The sequence below is a fragment of the Plectrocnemia conspersa genome, unplaced genomic scaffold, assembly GCF_051122295.1.
Source record: "Plectrocnemia conspersa isolate PC_06_02 unplaced genomic scaffold, ASM5112229v1 ptg000001l, whole genome shotgun sequence".
NCBI lineage: Eukaryota > Metazoa > Arthropoda > Insecta > Trichoptera > Polycentropodidae > Plectrocnemia > Plectrocnemia conspersa.
Genome location: NW_028277165.1, coordinates 4,212,950 through 4,225,453, shown reverse-complemented (window position 1 = coordinate 4,225,453; position 12,504 = coordinate 4,212,950). Strand labels below are relative to the sequence as shown.

The following is a 12,504-nucleotide window of genomic DNA, read 5'->3' as shown; positions in this document are numbered from 1 at the left end:
AATAACATTATTAAGGAATAATCTTAACTCAACAATGTCGATAAAACAGTTTTCGGACTTGTTAATTCCAAAATATAATTGTATGGAAAGCGAATTCTCTGAAGCGTATACAGCCTTTTGATTATTTTTTACTTTGCTAGTTTCGCTAATGTAAGTCGTACATTTAGCAAATTATAATTATTTAAAGATTATAAAAGTAATTCAATCAATCTATTCAGTGAACTTGCTATATTAGCAATTAAACATGAAAAAGCCCAAAAAAGGTCATTGCAACATGTGATTACAAAATTAGCAAATGCAAAGGTGAGGAAGTACATTTAAAACTTGTAAGTTTATTAATTCCATTTTTGTAACAAAAAATAGTAACTTTAACGTGCAGACCAAATTCTCGGAATCCCTTCTGGGAGCAATTGAGATTCTTTCTACACACAAACGACGTCTACGATAAATCTTCCAAGATGCTCGGGTATTTATGTTTCACTTTCCTAATTCATCAGTTATTCTATATATTTCTGTGACGCTTTAGTTCGCAGCATTCTTGAATATAATTTGAAATTCCAGAGTAATTCTTGAAATACCTTGTTTGAAAAATTTAAAGCAGCATCACTTAAGGCTTTGTCAAACAGAGCGAAGCGAAGGCGTTTTTATGTAATACACCAAGTCCTTCGAGTCTCGTCACACAGAAAAGCGAATGCAAGGCGTTCTGAGGCGTTTTCGCGGCAAACCTGACGCCATGACAAACCCAAGGCGAAGCGAAACGCAAAAGCAAAGCGAAGCGTGAGCGCAACAGTAGTATTATATGACTGTATGGACGACGACAGACAGACAGCAAAGCGTGCTGGTTGTGATTAACCAACTATTCATTAGACATACGAAAGTAAGTGTAAAATCGGTCTTTATGAAATTCAATTACAGAGCCTATGGATACTCTCCATAGTCTTCCCGGGTTTTATTTATGTCATGTACCCAAATTCTTTGCCATTTTTCTTATTTTTTAATAATAAAACAGTCAAAAGTAAAATATCGTCGTCTGAATGTTTCACTCAACATTTTCAAAATTAATTTAGCGAATACTTTGGCGTCAGTTCTCTTTCTCCACACGACTAGCTATGTGGCGTCCCCGTATCCATCGTCCTTCAGTTCGCTTTGCTATGTCCACGCGTCTAGTATGACATCTTTGCATTGCTCACGCTTCGGTTCGCTTTCGCCACGCCTTCGCTCTGTTTAACGAGGTCTTTAGATAAATTGGGTTATTATAACTGACATTAATAGTGTGCTTTATGAACACCAGTACTCACAAGTTACTGCAAAAAACAGAGCCAATCGCCCAAAAGTTTAATGTAATTGGCTGACCAATGAAACATTTTAAATAATTTGAGGTCCTTCTTTCTCATACCATGAATTATATTTTGACTATTGTGACACATTGGGGCAACATGTTGAGTCTTGATAGTTTAATTTAAATAAAATACTCTACAAATGATTGGAATGACATCCTCTTTACTGAAAATGGCAGTTAAAATTTAGATATCTAAAAAGTTTACTGTCTGGTTTTTTTCATAGATTGAAGCTTAGATATATTATTTTATAGCTCAACCTTAAGTCGCTAATATTCTACTTCGTTTTAGTATCGAGAGAAATAAAACAAATATATCTCGATCAACTGTTTTATTACAGTATAAAATGTTTTCACCGGCTCTTAACACACAATTAACTTAGATGGAATTATTTTACATTTAGAACCTCATCCTGTGTGGGTACTGTGAGGATCGGAGACCGAACATAGTTTGGAAGTATTGCCGCAAGACCTTACGGTCGGGGTGCTTCTTGATGACCTCCAAGAGTCCACAATCGACTGTCTTCTGATCGGCTTTACGCTCATCGGACGCGGCGTATTTCTAAAAAGAACAGTAAATATTAGTTTCATTTTAAAAAATAAAAGATTTTTTTTACGCACTTCTTTCTTGGCTGAGAAGATATCTTCTCCCTCTTTCCTCTTCACGGAACGCTTGGTGGACTTCTTATTCTTCTTGAAGTATTTATCGTCGAGGTGTTCAGGTACCTTGACTGCCGAGATGTCGAGCTTGGTGGCAGTAGCAATTGCGTAGCGTTGAGAGATACGACGCAGAGGGCAAGCGTTGTACTAAAAAATATAAATAATTAATATATATCGCTAATTTCACAAGGACGTCGTAAATATATATTAAATATACCCTGAAAGGTCCGGAAACCAGCAACAATCCGGATTTCAGGATCTTGACGAGCACGACACGCTTTCCCTTATGACGTCCAGCCAATAAGATCAACACTCTACCAGGTATCATCTTGTTGCGGGTGTATCTGACGTGTTTGCTGAACGTCTTTTTGTAGTGGGTCCTCTTCAATCTATCATAAATATATTCGATATAAAATTTGTTTATGGCACACTACACAAGTATAATTACTTGTCTTGGGTGGGGTAGAAAGCCTTGCGCTTCTTGAGGAAAACTACGCGAGTTCCTCCGTTCTTCTCTCCACCGATGGTCTTAATAATGCTCACTGGCTTCTTGGTTTTGACCACTTTAGGTGTCTTTTTGCCCAAAAAGCGATACACTGCCTAAAAATGATAATTCAAAAAGTAAATATACGTTTTCAGACGTTATAAGAAAATATTCGTACATACCTTTTTGTGGAACATCTTGGTCTTGGAGAATCTGACGATTCCGTTTCCAAGATCGCGGTTGCGAAATTTCGGCGACTTCTTTTTTGAAGCATTCTTAGCGGCAGGCTTTGCAGCCGCCTTAGTCGGAGTTGGAGCCATCTAAACAACAATTAGCAAACATTATAACACATAACCTCAAAAGTGACATTTGTTGTATAGCTTATGTTTTGTACGATTTAACTATTTTATCTGTGCACAATATTTTATATTCGTTTTACGCCACGTATAAATCAGAACTAATAATGTATTATTGTTTGTTCGCCCTTTGCGGAGATGTCAAGCTCCACGCTCGGGGAAAAAGTACATCAAGGACCGGCGTCGACGACGTCGGTCCTAGGGCAAAAATATTAATGGCGACGCACTTTTAACGAATCACGACAGCGATTTGTGGTACAGGATGGACAAATATCACTAGGATTACAAAGATACGAAAGGAAAACTAACCCCCGTCTATACGGTGACGAGCCTCGACAGTAAAGAGATTGCGAGCGGGCTCGACAATGCTGCCACAACTCAGCAGTTGTGTTCGCGAACACGCCATATATTTACCTAATAAAATAAAAAACAATTCCAAATTGCAATTACATAACAACAAAAAAATGTTTTAAAATTCATTAGATGTTATATTTAATAAATTTTATTATTTATCATTATCATTTTATTATTTATATATAAATAATAGTTCCACTTTTATTGTATTATTTATATTATTTATTGTAATAACAATTTTTCATTATTCATATCAAATATGTCGGATTTATCGGGGTATAATGAAAACACGGAACTTCCGTATAATGTAAGTATGATATAAACATTTTGTTATAATAAAAAAATATGACAAATATATATATTATTTTGCAGGAAACAGTAATAAAATGCCTGGATTGCCAGGCATTTAGAATTTTTTTAAATTATTATTTTTGTGTGTTCTGTGTTTATAGATGTATTTTAAATTTTAAGTAATTTAGGTTTAATTTGTATAGATATGTTTTTTATCATTTATTTTTTAATATTATTATTTGTAAAGAAAAAAATGTAAAAAAATATATTGTGTCTTATTGCAAACGTTTGAGAAGCCGCGCGTGCTTGATGTCATCATGCTGAGTAGGAAATGCGTTTGTGTGCGTGCATAAACAATGGCAAAAAGGCATATTATGGTCTCGTTCTACGCTCGATTACAAATATTTCGGCCTCTCAAAAGTTAATTTACATAAAATAAGATTATTTGTTTATTATTTTGAGAGGCAGTCGTTTGTATTGCGAAATAATTGAAAGGGAAATTTCAAATTAAAATTTATAAAAATATATTTTGAATAAATTAATTTAATTTATCTATTCGTCACTTACACGTAACACGTAAATATAATATATAATTAAAACATCGGTAATTTTTTTTTTTTTTTGCAAATGGACGGTCTATTTTAATGTTTAGACCAAATAACGATACCAACGTGAGTTTCGACGTTGCTTATAGGAAACTAGGTTAATTATACTTTATGCTCTCAACTCGAATTGCTACAATGTCATTCTATGAAATTTCGTAAGGCATTAACATTCTAGTCATTTATACACGTACAATTACTCTATAATGATATTTTTTTAGATTTGAATGTTTTTCCACATTTTTCACATTCAAAGTTACGGCAGTAAGAACCTGCTGAGACACAGTTGGGTAATTAATAATTATTATATTATTTTTTGATTATATTTCATTGAAAATACTTACGTTTCAGGTAATAACAGTTATGTAAAATGTACGAGGCAACTGGAAAATCCAGAACAAATTCGGACGATGGTGTCTAAACATGCAGACCTAATTCTAAACGAGAAGTAAACGAAATCTTATAATGTAGTCTCGAAACATTGACTAACGTTTTTTATAATTAAGTATAATAAATGAAAGGTTAAAAAACAAATGGATATATTGTATTCATTAACATGTTCTGTTCTTAAATTGAAAAGATTGAATTTCATTAGAAATGGTTAATATTATTTTTATCATCACATATTTCATTATTAAGATTTAATTTAAAATTGTTCATTTAATAAATGGCTCAAATTACTCCAATGTGAAGCTTTTTACACTTTTACTAGCTTACATTTAGTTCATCTAAGCTTAAGAGCACGAGAATCTTATTCTTGTTTTGGTTGTATGATATAACAAGGAAATTATCCTTAATAAAACATTTAAATATACTATGATTACAGAAGATTATAAGTATGTTGTATTACAAAATATAATTGTAAAAACTAAAAAATGAATACATGTGTATATAATGTAAGCTTATTAACATTCTTACTGTAAATGCTAATTGAAGAATTTTAGATGTCTTCTTAATTAATCATATGAAACTGAAAGCAGACTTTTCCACAAGCTAGAAAAATAATAGTTTTGCAGTTTGTCTAAAGCAGGAATGGCCAACGCGCGGGCCCGCATTGAACATTTTTCTGGCCCACGAGATTCTTTACAATGTACGTTTAGTATCATTAGTATTATATTATCTATGTTTAATAATAGTAACTCATTTTGTTTCAATTTTTCACTCCAAAATAATGTCTATAATGTATCTAAATCTAATATGGGGACATATAATTTTATACGTGGCCCGCAAGGGCCACGTATAAAATTATATGTCCCCAGAGTGTGGAGGAAGCATTACAGTGAAACTAAGCAATACTGTTATTGGTCCTAAATTGGCCTTCTCTCCCATTTCTGTGTCTTATTCGCACTACCACCTGTTGGCCACTCTTCGAACTGTGTGGAACACTTGTAATTTATATGATAATAAGCATTGTATTGAATTTTTATCGCTCTTAAAGATATTCATATAACTCATCCTTTCGGTAAAATTTCACACGTGTTATTTTTATGATAAAAAACCAAATTATCTTAAATAAAACAGATTTAAAAATACAAAAAATTTATATTTATTTCTTAAGATTATAAAAATGTTGTAGTATTACAAAATGTATTCATAAAAAGTAAAAAATGAAAAACATAAGCATAAACAATTAAAAATATTAAAAACATTATAAATACATGTTCATATTAAATGAGCATACTGGAAAAAAACAAAACAGTAAAATCAAATTTTAGTTTATAATTCAATAATAGAAACAGCTGCTATTTAACAATTTCTAAACTGATATTTAAGAAATAGATATATTTTATCTTTTATAAAATACATTCGAGAAAATTCAAAGTAATTTTACTGTTTCTGACTTAAAATAAAAAATAAAAAATAAAAAAATGATTTCTTCAGCTTAAGCTCGTTCTTGGAAAAGACGATATTTGTAAGGAGCCTGTAAAATAACAAAACAAAATATTAGTATTTACTTATAAAACATATTACCATTTTATAAATAGCGCAGTAAGAAAAATGAACATATAAACTAACATCATTGAAAATTCATTACTTCAGAAAATCCTTCGGCGTTTGAATGACAATATTTAAGCCATTTAAATACGTATTCCCTAGGTGTCCAAAGTTGCACAGCCAGTCCATACAGTTTGACAAACATAATATTCGAATAATGACTTAACGAAGCATCAAATTGAGTCTCTTTTAAAATCACATTCAAGCTATGAATGACACTTTCACATTCGATAGTGTCATAAGGGATAACCTTTAAGCAGTTAATCAACGGTACTAGATCTATAGGCAGTTTATTTCCCTTACTCTCCAAATAGTCTCTAAAAGCAGTTATCATGCTCGAGTGGGAAAGATTGAAGAGTTTCGCCAGCGATTCTATTTCGGTATCGCCAAAACCGGGAGGTATCTCAGCCGGCCATTCGTTGACATCAAAAATGCTAGTATCTGAAACGATACTGTGAGACGCTTTAACACTATTGTACCACCCAAACATACGCTGTTTTAAATCATATATTATAGAACTTATCAATTGACTTCCCCTTAATGGCTCGATCGAACTGTTTTCAGTCAGTTTTATATCAGAGAATTGCATATTTCTAACGGCGACATCAGCTTCTAAATTTTTTTTTGTTTTGACATCTTTCATCGTTGTTAAGATAACTACAGTGCGGTTGATCAATTTATTAGCATAGTTTAAACCAATGTTCTTCTTTTGCAACGAGTCTGATAATATCGTCAATTCGCATAGAATGTCATACATCAGGGCCAAATTTACTACGAACTGTTTAGAAGACATCTGTTCGTAGAGCCATTTGTATTTGTTGCGTTCGTGGAATGATCTATTTTGATCCGTGCTCGATGAATTAAATAAGCTGTAAAAGGACGAATAGTTATTCCATATGCATTGAACTACATTGAGATGGTTAACGACGCCTCCGATTTCAGATATCTTTCCATATTTCTTGAAATGATCTTCGATTTCGAGAGCGATGCCTTGAATTTCGCATTGATTCTTCAAAGACAGTTCATAAAGTTCATACACGTTTTGTATGAACAATTGAAAGTGATTGACTCCGTGCATTTTAACAATGTTATCCGAAAGCGATTCTTTTATACGGTGATTTAAACACTGCCAATACAAAAAATTGGCGTAAGTATCTGATAATACTTTAACGACAGACGAATGTTGCCCTAACGTTTTGTTGGCGCCGTCGCTGCTAAAGCAGACGAGATTGTCGAGCAAATAATCATGATCAAAACCATGTCCGTTGAGACAATCCAATATACTCTTCACTATCGACTCCGGTGTACGATCTTCAACTTCGATCAGATCCAAAAATATCAATTGAGATTCGTCTTCGACGATATATTTCAAATACAACATTACAACTAAATTGCTATTAAATCTAGTAAACTCGTCTATAATCAAGCATATCTTCCTATTGTTCTGAATTATGTTTTGAAAGAATGAAGACTTCATCTCGGACGCTAAATGATCTACGATACTCGTGAAGTTCAATTGTGAGAATAAATGGTAAGGTATGTTCAAGCCGTTCAACGATTGAAGTTGCAAAAGCGACTCGAACTGCTCGTAATCAACACTACCGTGTTTTATGCTATAATAAGCAGTTCGAAAAATTATTTGAAGTCCTTCTAGATCGGAATTGTTCAATATGTTCACAGCTTTCTTTAACGATTGAGCTTTAGCGTTCTGCAATAACTTTTCGGCTTTTAAGTGAGCATGCGTTTTAGCGTGATCGAAGATCTTCTTTCTCAACGACCCAAGTCTAGCCGATCTACTTTGACCGTAATAAGAAACCATCATAGAGCTCCATTCTTTAGAAGTCGCATGCGATAACCCTAATTTCCTGGAGTTGAAACAAGAGGAGCAACCGATCTTTCCAGCTCCGCACATGATCCAAGGATACGATCTCTTCTTTTCTTCCCACATAGCTGCGTTCCAAACTTCCGGCCATTCGGTGACTTCGCTATCATCGTGAGAACCTGGGTCGCTCTCTTCGCTTTTCAAATCGGCTAAAGCTGAGATCGAAATATCATATTCATCTTTAATTTCCACATTTTCAAGCTTAATTACTTTTTCCGACATCAAATACGATTCAGTTTCAGATTTCCTTTTATGTTCCATTTTAATATATTTTATGCACGAAAAATTTGGCGTTAAGACCAAAGTTCGAAATGTCAATCCGCAAAAATAATCATTTTCATAGGCGATTTTCTAATGATGAAGAAAAAGTCAATTTCACTCAAAAATCGATGTTGCCATATGAATTACCGAAAACTTTTTTTTTTATTTTAAATTTAATATCAGCACACTTAGACTACTTCCACACATTCGCAAGTTCTAAAAACAATGCAAAACATAAAAAAATGTTTTCGCAATTATTATAAACAAGACTACTGACCGCCGAGCGAACGCGCGTCAAATATCAACTAAACAAAATGGCGGAACACCGTTCCTGGCAGTACCGGCCCCTCCAACTCGCGTTCTAGCGATTGTCAAACTGTGCAACTTTTATTATTTAAAATAACTACAATAAAACATCAACTCATACTGCGATTTTTAGTTATCTCTAAGCGAAATTCACATCTAAACGACTAAAAAACTTAAAGTAAAAATAAAAGTAAAATTTAAAATGTCGATAACTACATATTACAATTTAAATATACTAACTTCGTTGGAAAACTTTTGAATAATTGAGAGATAAAAATTAACAAAATATACATTCTCTAATATCAAAATTTTACGCCAAATTTAATTGTACGCGTATTAAATTTTAATAATTAAATATTTTTTAATGAAAATAAAAGTTCAGCCACAATTTGATTCTATTCTTTAAATAAAAAAAATATTTTGATTTCAAAATTTAAAAAACCCTTGTCCTTTAAGAAAATAAATCACCCATACTCCTTCCTGTACTACGACACAGATAACAGTTGTTTTACATGTTACTAAAGTGGCGTTGATTTAGTAGATAAATGTGCTCTATCTATTTAATTTCTCGAATAACTAGATAGTTCTACATAATTTATACATTATGAACATTGTTGGAATGCTTCGACATTAAATTTTATAGTAAACCTTACTTTAAGAGCGAACTTTAATTTAAAGCCTTCCATTTGAGATAAGTACATTTAAAAAAATAGATTATGCACAAAAGCGAATCAATGAAACCGTCCCGAAAACGTGAAGCATGCCATTTATCTTATAAAGAAGAAAATAACGATAGCATCTATAAAATGCCACGAATCGGAAAAATATTACGTAATAAATCATAAGCAATACGATAGGTGACTATATTAATGACCTATCGCGTTGCTTATGATTTATAATATCTGAAAGACTGGTTCAAATTCAATATGAACCAGTGTTTCATCAATTTTTACACCACAGGTTAAGTATAAACTCGCGGATGACTATCATAATGAATAATTAAAAAATATCGATCTAAGTCGTACATTGCGACATATATCGAGTAAAATCTAATCATAGTTCATATATTTAATTTTATAGTTCATAATTCATGATTTTAGTCTGGTGTATTACTACTTGTCAATTGTGTTTACCCCGTTGTAACGCATTAGGAACAACGGAAGACTTGCAATAAATAAATAATTGTGAAAAAAATACTTAAAGCAAATATTTTATATCATATATGTAATAGACAAAAAAAAGACACATAGATCATATACTGCTTAATGTAAAAAATAAAATATGTATGGCGCTCGAGGGTAAAATGATACTCTTTAATAACTAGAGCCTAAAAGCATCTAATAATTATTCAGGTAAAATAAAAGTTCGGAACTCCAAAAATAAAATAAAAGTCGCAAGCGAATAGTTTTGTTAAAACATGGTCCCACAAAACCAACTTTAAATGTGGAAAATATACAGAAATAAGTATGTCTTAGCAAATTCTAAAGTAGGAGAATGCGTCAGAACAGAATATCAAAAGATAGAAAAAAAAAATTATATAGCAGTGAATACTACTACCGTGTAAATGTAGACATCACAGATCAGCTAGATCTACTCCACTATAAGAGCTGCATGTCGCCATGTCGATAGAAACACTGATCTAAATATTGGATTAAAAGAAGTAAATTAATATGAAAAGCTATCATTTTAGCAGGAGAAATGATATTTTTTAATAAACCAATAAAGACAACTAATACTATTGGAATTTTAAAAATATTTTTTTCTTTAACTGCCATTTTCAATGCACGCAGTATGATTACTTATAAACTACAATTTCAACGAGAAATATGCCAATGAGAAATTATCTGCGTAGCGCGTACAAAATTAGGGCAAAAAGTAAAGTTTTAACTAATTATTTTTCTTACATCATCGACTAACCCGGAGTGCTATTTCGTACATTGCTACTTTATTTAAAGATGGCTTAAAAGTTAAAATTGAACGAGATTTTTTTATATTTTATTCACAAATTTATTGCAGTGGTCGGCAATCCTCTATTCATAATAATTATCAATATACTTATTCATTAATGCTGTAACTAAAATAGCATTTTGAGAAAAAAATTTAGCAGCTCAGCCAAATGTGTTGTTTTTTATTGGTTTACTAACGTTTTAATACGCCAGTGTCCGTAAAATTTAATTTATATACATACGTAATTTTGCAGAGAACTACCCATAAAAAAATGTATACCACATTTTGATGTTTACTGAAAAAAGCAACGAACGGCACTATGGAACACGGTTCCAGTTCGTTGCTTTCAAAACTTTTTTTGTTCAAAATATATTGTAATACGACAGAAAAGTTTCACAAGCTCTGTATGCTGTCTGGAATATGGACGAGAACGCAACGGAACGCCGCTCCGCCTTTTGACGCGAGAAAATCGATATGAACGACCTAACACACCAGTGATCAATAACCATCAGCTTAGCGCTGATAATAAAAAAAATATTTAACAATATCTGGATTGATATTAATTTCACGAACCGCAGTTCTACGAAACTATAAGCAGTATTTCAATTGATATAAAATACAACATATTTTTTTATAGTTTTTAATTTAATGAATTTACTTTTTGATATATTCGCGGTTGTAGAGAAATTAAAATATATAAAGGTGCGTCCACACATTTGAAGAATAGGCAAACTATTTAATGTTTTGTTGAAGAGTTTTTTGTTCATATTATTAACAAACAACGAACGCCATTCGATGAAGAAAATTAAGTACTGCTTTGATAATATATGCACTAATTGTCTTTTACGAAATATTAGGAAGTATGTATACTGGCATATGTTAAACCTAATCGATTGGCACCTTAATTTTTTAGTTATATTTCTGCAGCAACACAAACGATTTAAAATAAAGCTACAAATTTGGTAGCAGCATTACATCATACGGAAATAGCGTGAAGTTTAAAATAGCAGTTCCTATTATTTTTTTGCATCGTGACCTATTCTCAAAAACTTTTTTTTGATAATTATTTATTTTATAATGTATATTTCAAAATGTTTTATAAAGTGTGTAAATTTCAGCTATATGTATAAAGAACTGGGCAGCGAAAATTTTTTCTTCAATCGAATATTCTCGAGCCCGTACTGAGTGAGACGGTAGGGATTATTAACTTTCTGCTAAAATAAAATTTTCTCAAATATATTATGAATATAGTTTTTTGCCGACAATTACTTGAATACAACATTTAACTGTCCCGACGACATTAATCTAAAAATTGAGATAAAATGGTCACCCACATAGGAGCATCCTCTCCTCTCTTACTTGCACCCGCTAATTAATATGTGAGCGAGTCAAAGGGAGGATATATCACCAGACGCGCCTGATTCGTGATGGCAAAAAAAGTATGAGTATTTTCTAGTCCCCAACTACACGCACCCAAATAGAACGTCCGCAATTTACCGTGTTATTGGTGTCTACTATATATGCTAATTATTTGTTTATCTTAAAAAAATTGGGTGTATATAAAAGGTATTTTATTTGGATTCTATTTGTTCTTTAATTATTATATTATATTTTTATTAATATTATTACTATTTTTTATGTAAGTAAAAAATGTTTAAAAAGTTTTTAATTTTATTATAGATTTATTACTATATTTTAACAAGAGGGTTAAAAATTTTGTAGCCATAAATATAAACGCGTGTACCGCCAGGTCCCGCGCAGAAACTATTATACAATAAGAGTAAAATTTCACTATGCAGCCAAATTATCTATAAGAAAATACCAAAAGTTGACAGTGTGTAGAAATGAACTTACTACCCAGAAAGCATTAATAACTAAAGTATTAAAACCTAGTGTTTTACGGATTAACCTTTTTTTTCTATATAAAAAGAACAATCAATGGGAAAATATTTAAAAGTTTTATAGGTTAAGAACTAAATATTTTATTATGAAGGCAACAGGGCATCTCAAATAGTTATGTGGGGGGGGGG

The 12,504-nt window shown here is 31.9% G+C and overlaps 1 protein-coding gene and 2 long non-coding RNA genes across 4 annotated transcripts; 1 reads left to right on the top strand and 2 right to left on the bottom strand.

Annotated features, from left to right (window-relative positions):
- Nucleotides 1-1,653: 1,653 nt before the first annotated feature.
- Nucleotides 1,654-3,180, bottom strand: RpL6 (ribosomal protein L6). 2 transcript variants are annotated; one of them, XM_088194836.1, is made up of 6 exons: nt 3,064-3,180; nt 2,663-2,800; nt 2,445-2,596; nt 2,214-2,385; nt 1,958-2,143; nt 1,654-1,898 (listed from the first exon to the last, which is right to left on the bottom strand). In XM_088194836.1, exons 2-6 carry the CDS (start codon nt 2,798-2,800, stop codon nt 1,737-1,739), a joined length of 810 nt encoding a protein of 269 aa, XP_088050962.1. In that variant the 5' UTR covers nt 3,064-3,180; the 3' UTR covers nt 1,654-1,736. The 2 variants fall into 2 exon arrangements, with proteins under 2 accessions (XP_088050962.1, XP_088050952.1); XM_088194826.1 differs by having other exon boundaries at nt 3,146-3,180.
- Nucleotides 3,181-4,140: 960 nt separating this feature from the next.
- Nucleotides 4,141-5,622, top strand: LOC148238511 (uncharacterized). The gene is made up of 3 exons (XR_015810839.1): nt 4,141-4,241; nt 4,305-4,373; nt 4,435-5,622. It is a non-coding gene; the product is annotated as an uncharacterized LOC148238511 (long non-coding RNA).
- LOC148238510 (uncharacterized) lies at nt 5,606-8,652 on the bottom strand. The gene is made up of 2 exons (XR_015810840.1): nt 6,100-8,652; nt 5,606-6,004 (listed from the first exon to the last, which is right to left on the bottom strand). It is a non-coding gene; the product is annotated as an uncharacterized LOC148238510 (long non-coding RNA).
- Nucleotides 8,653-12,504: the final 3,852 nt, after the last annotated feature.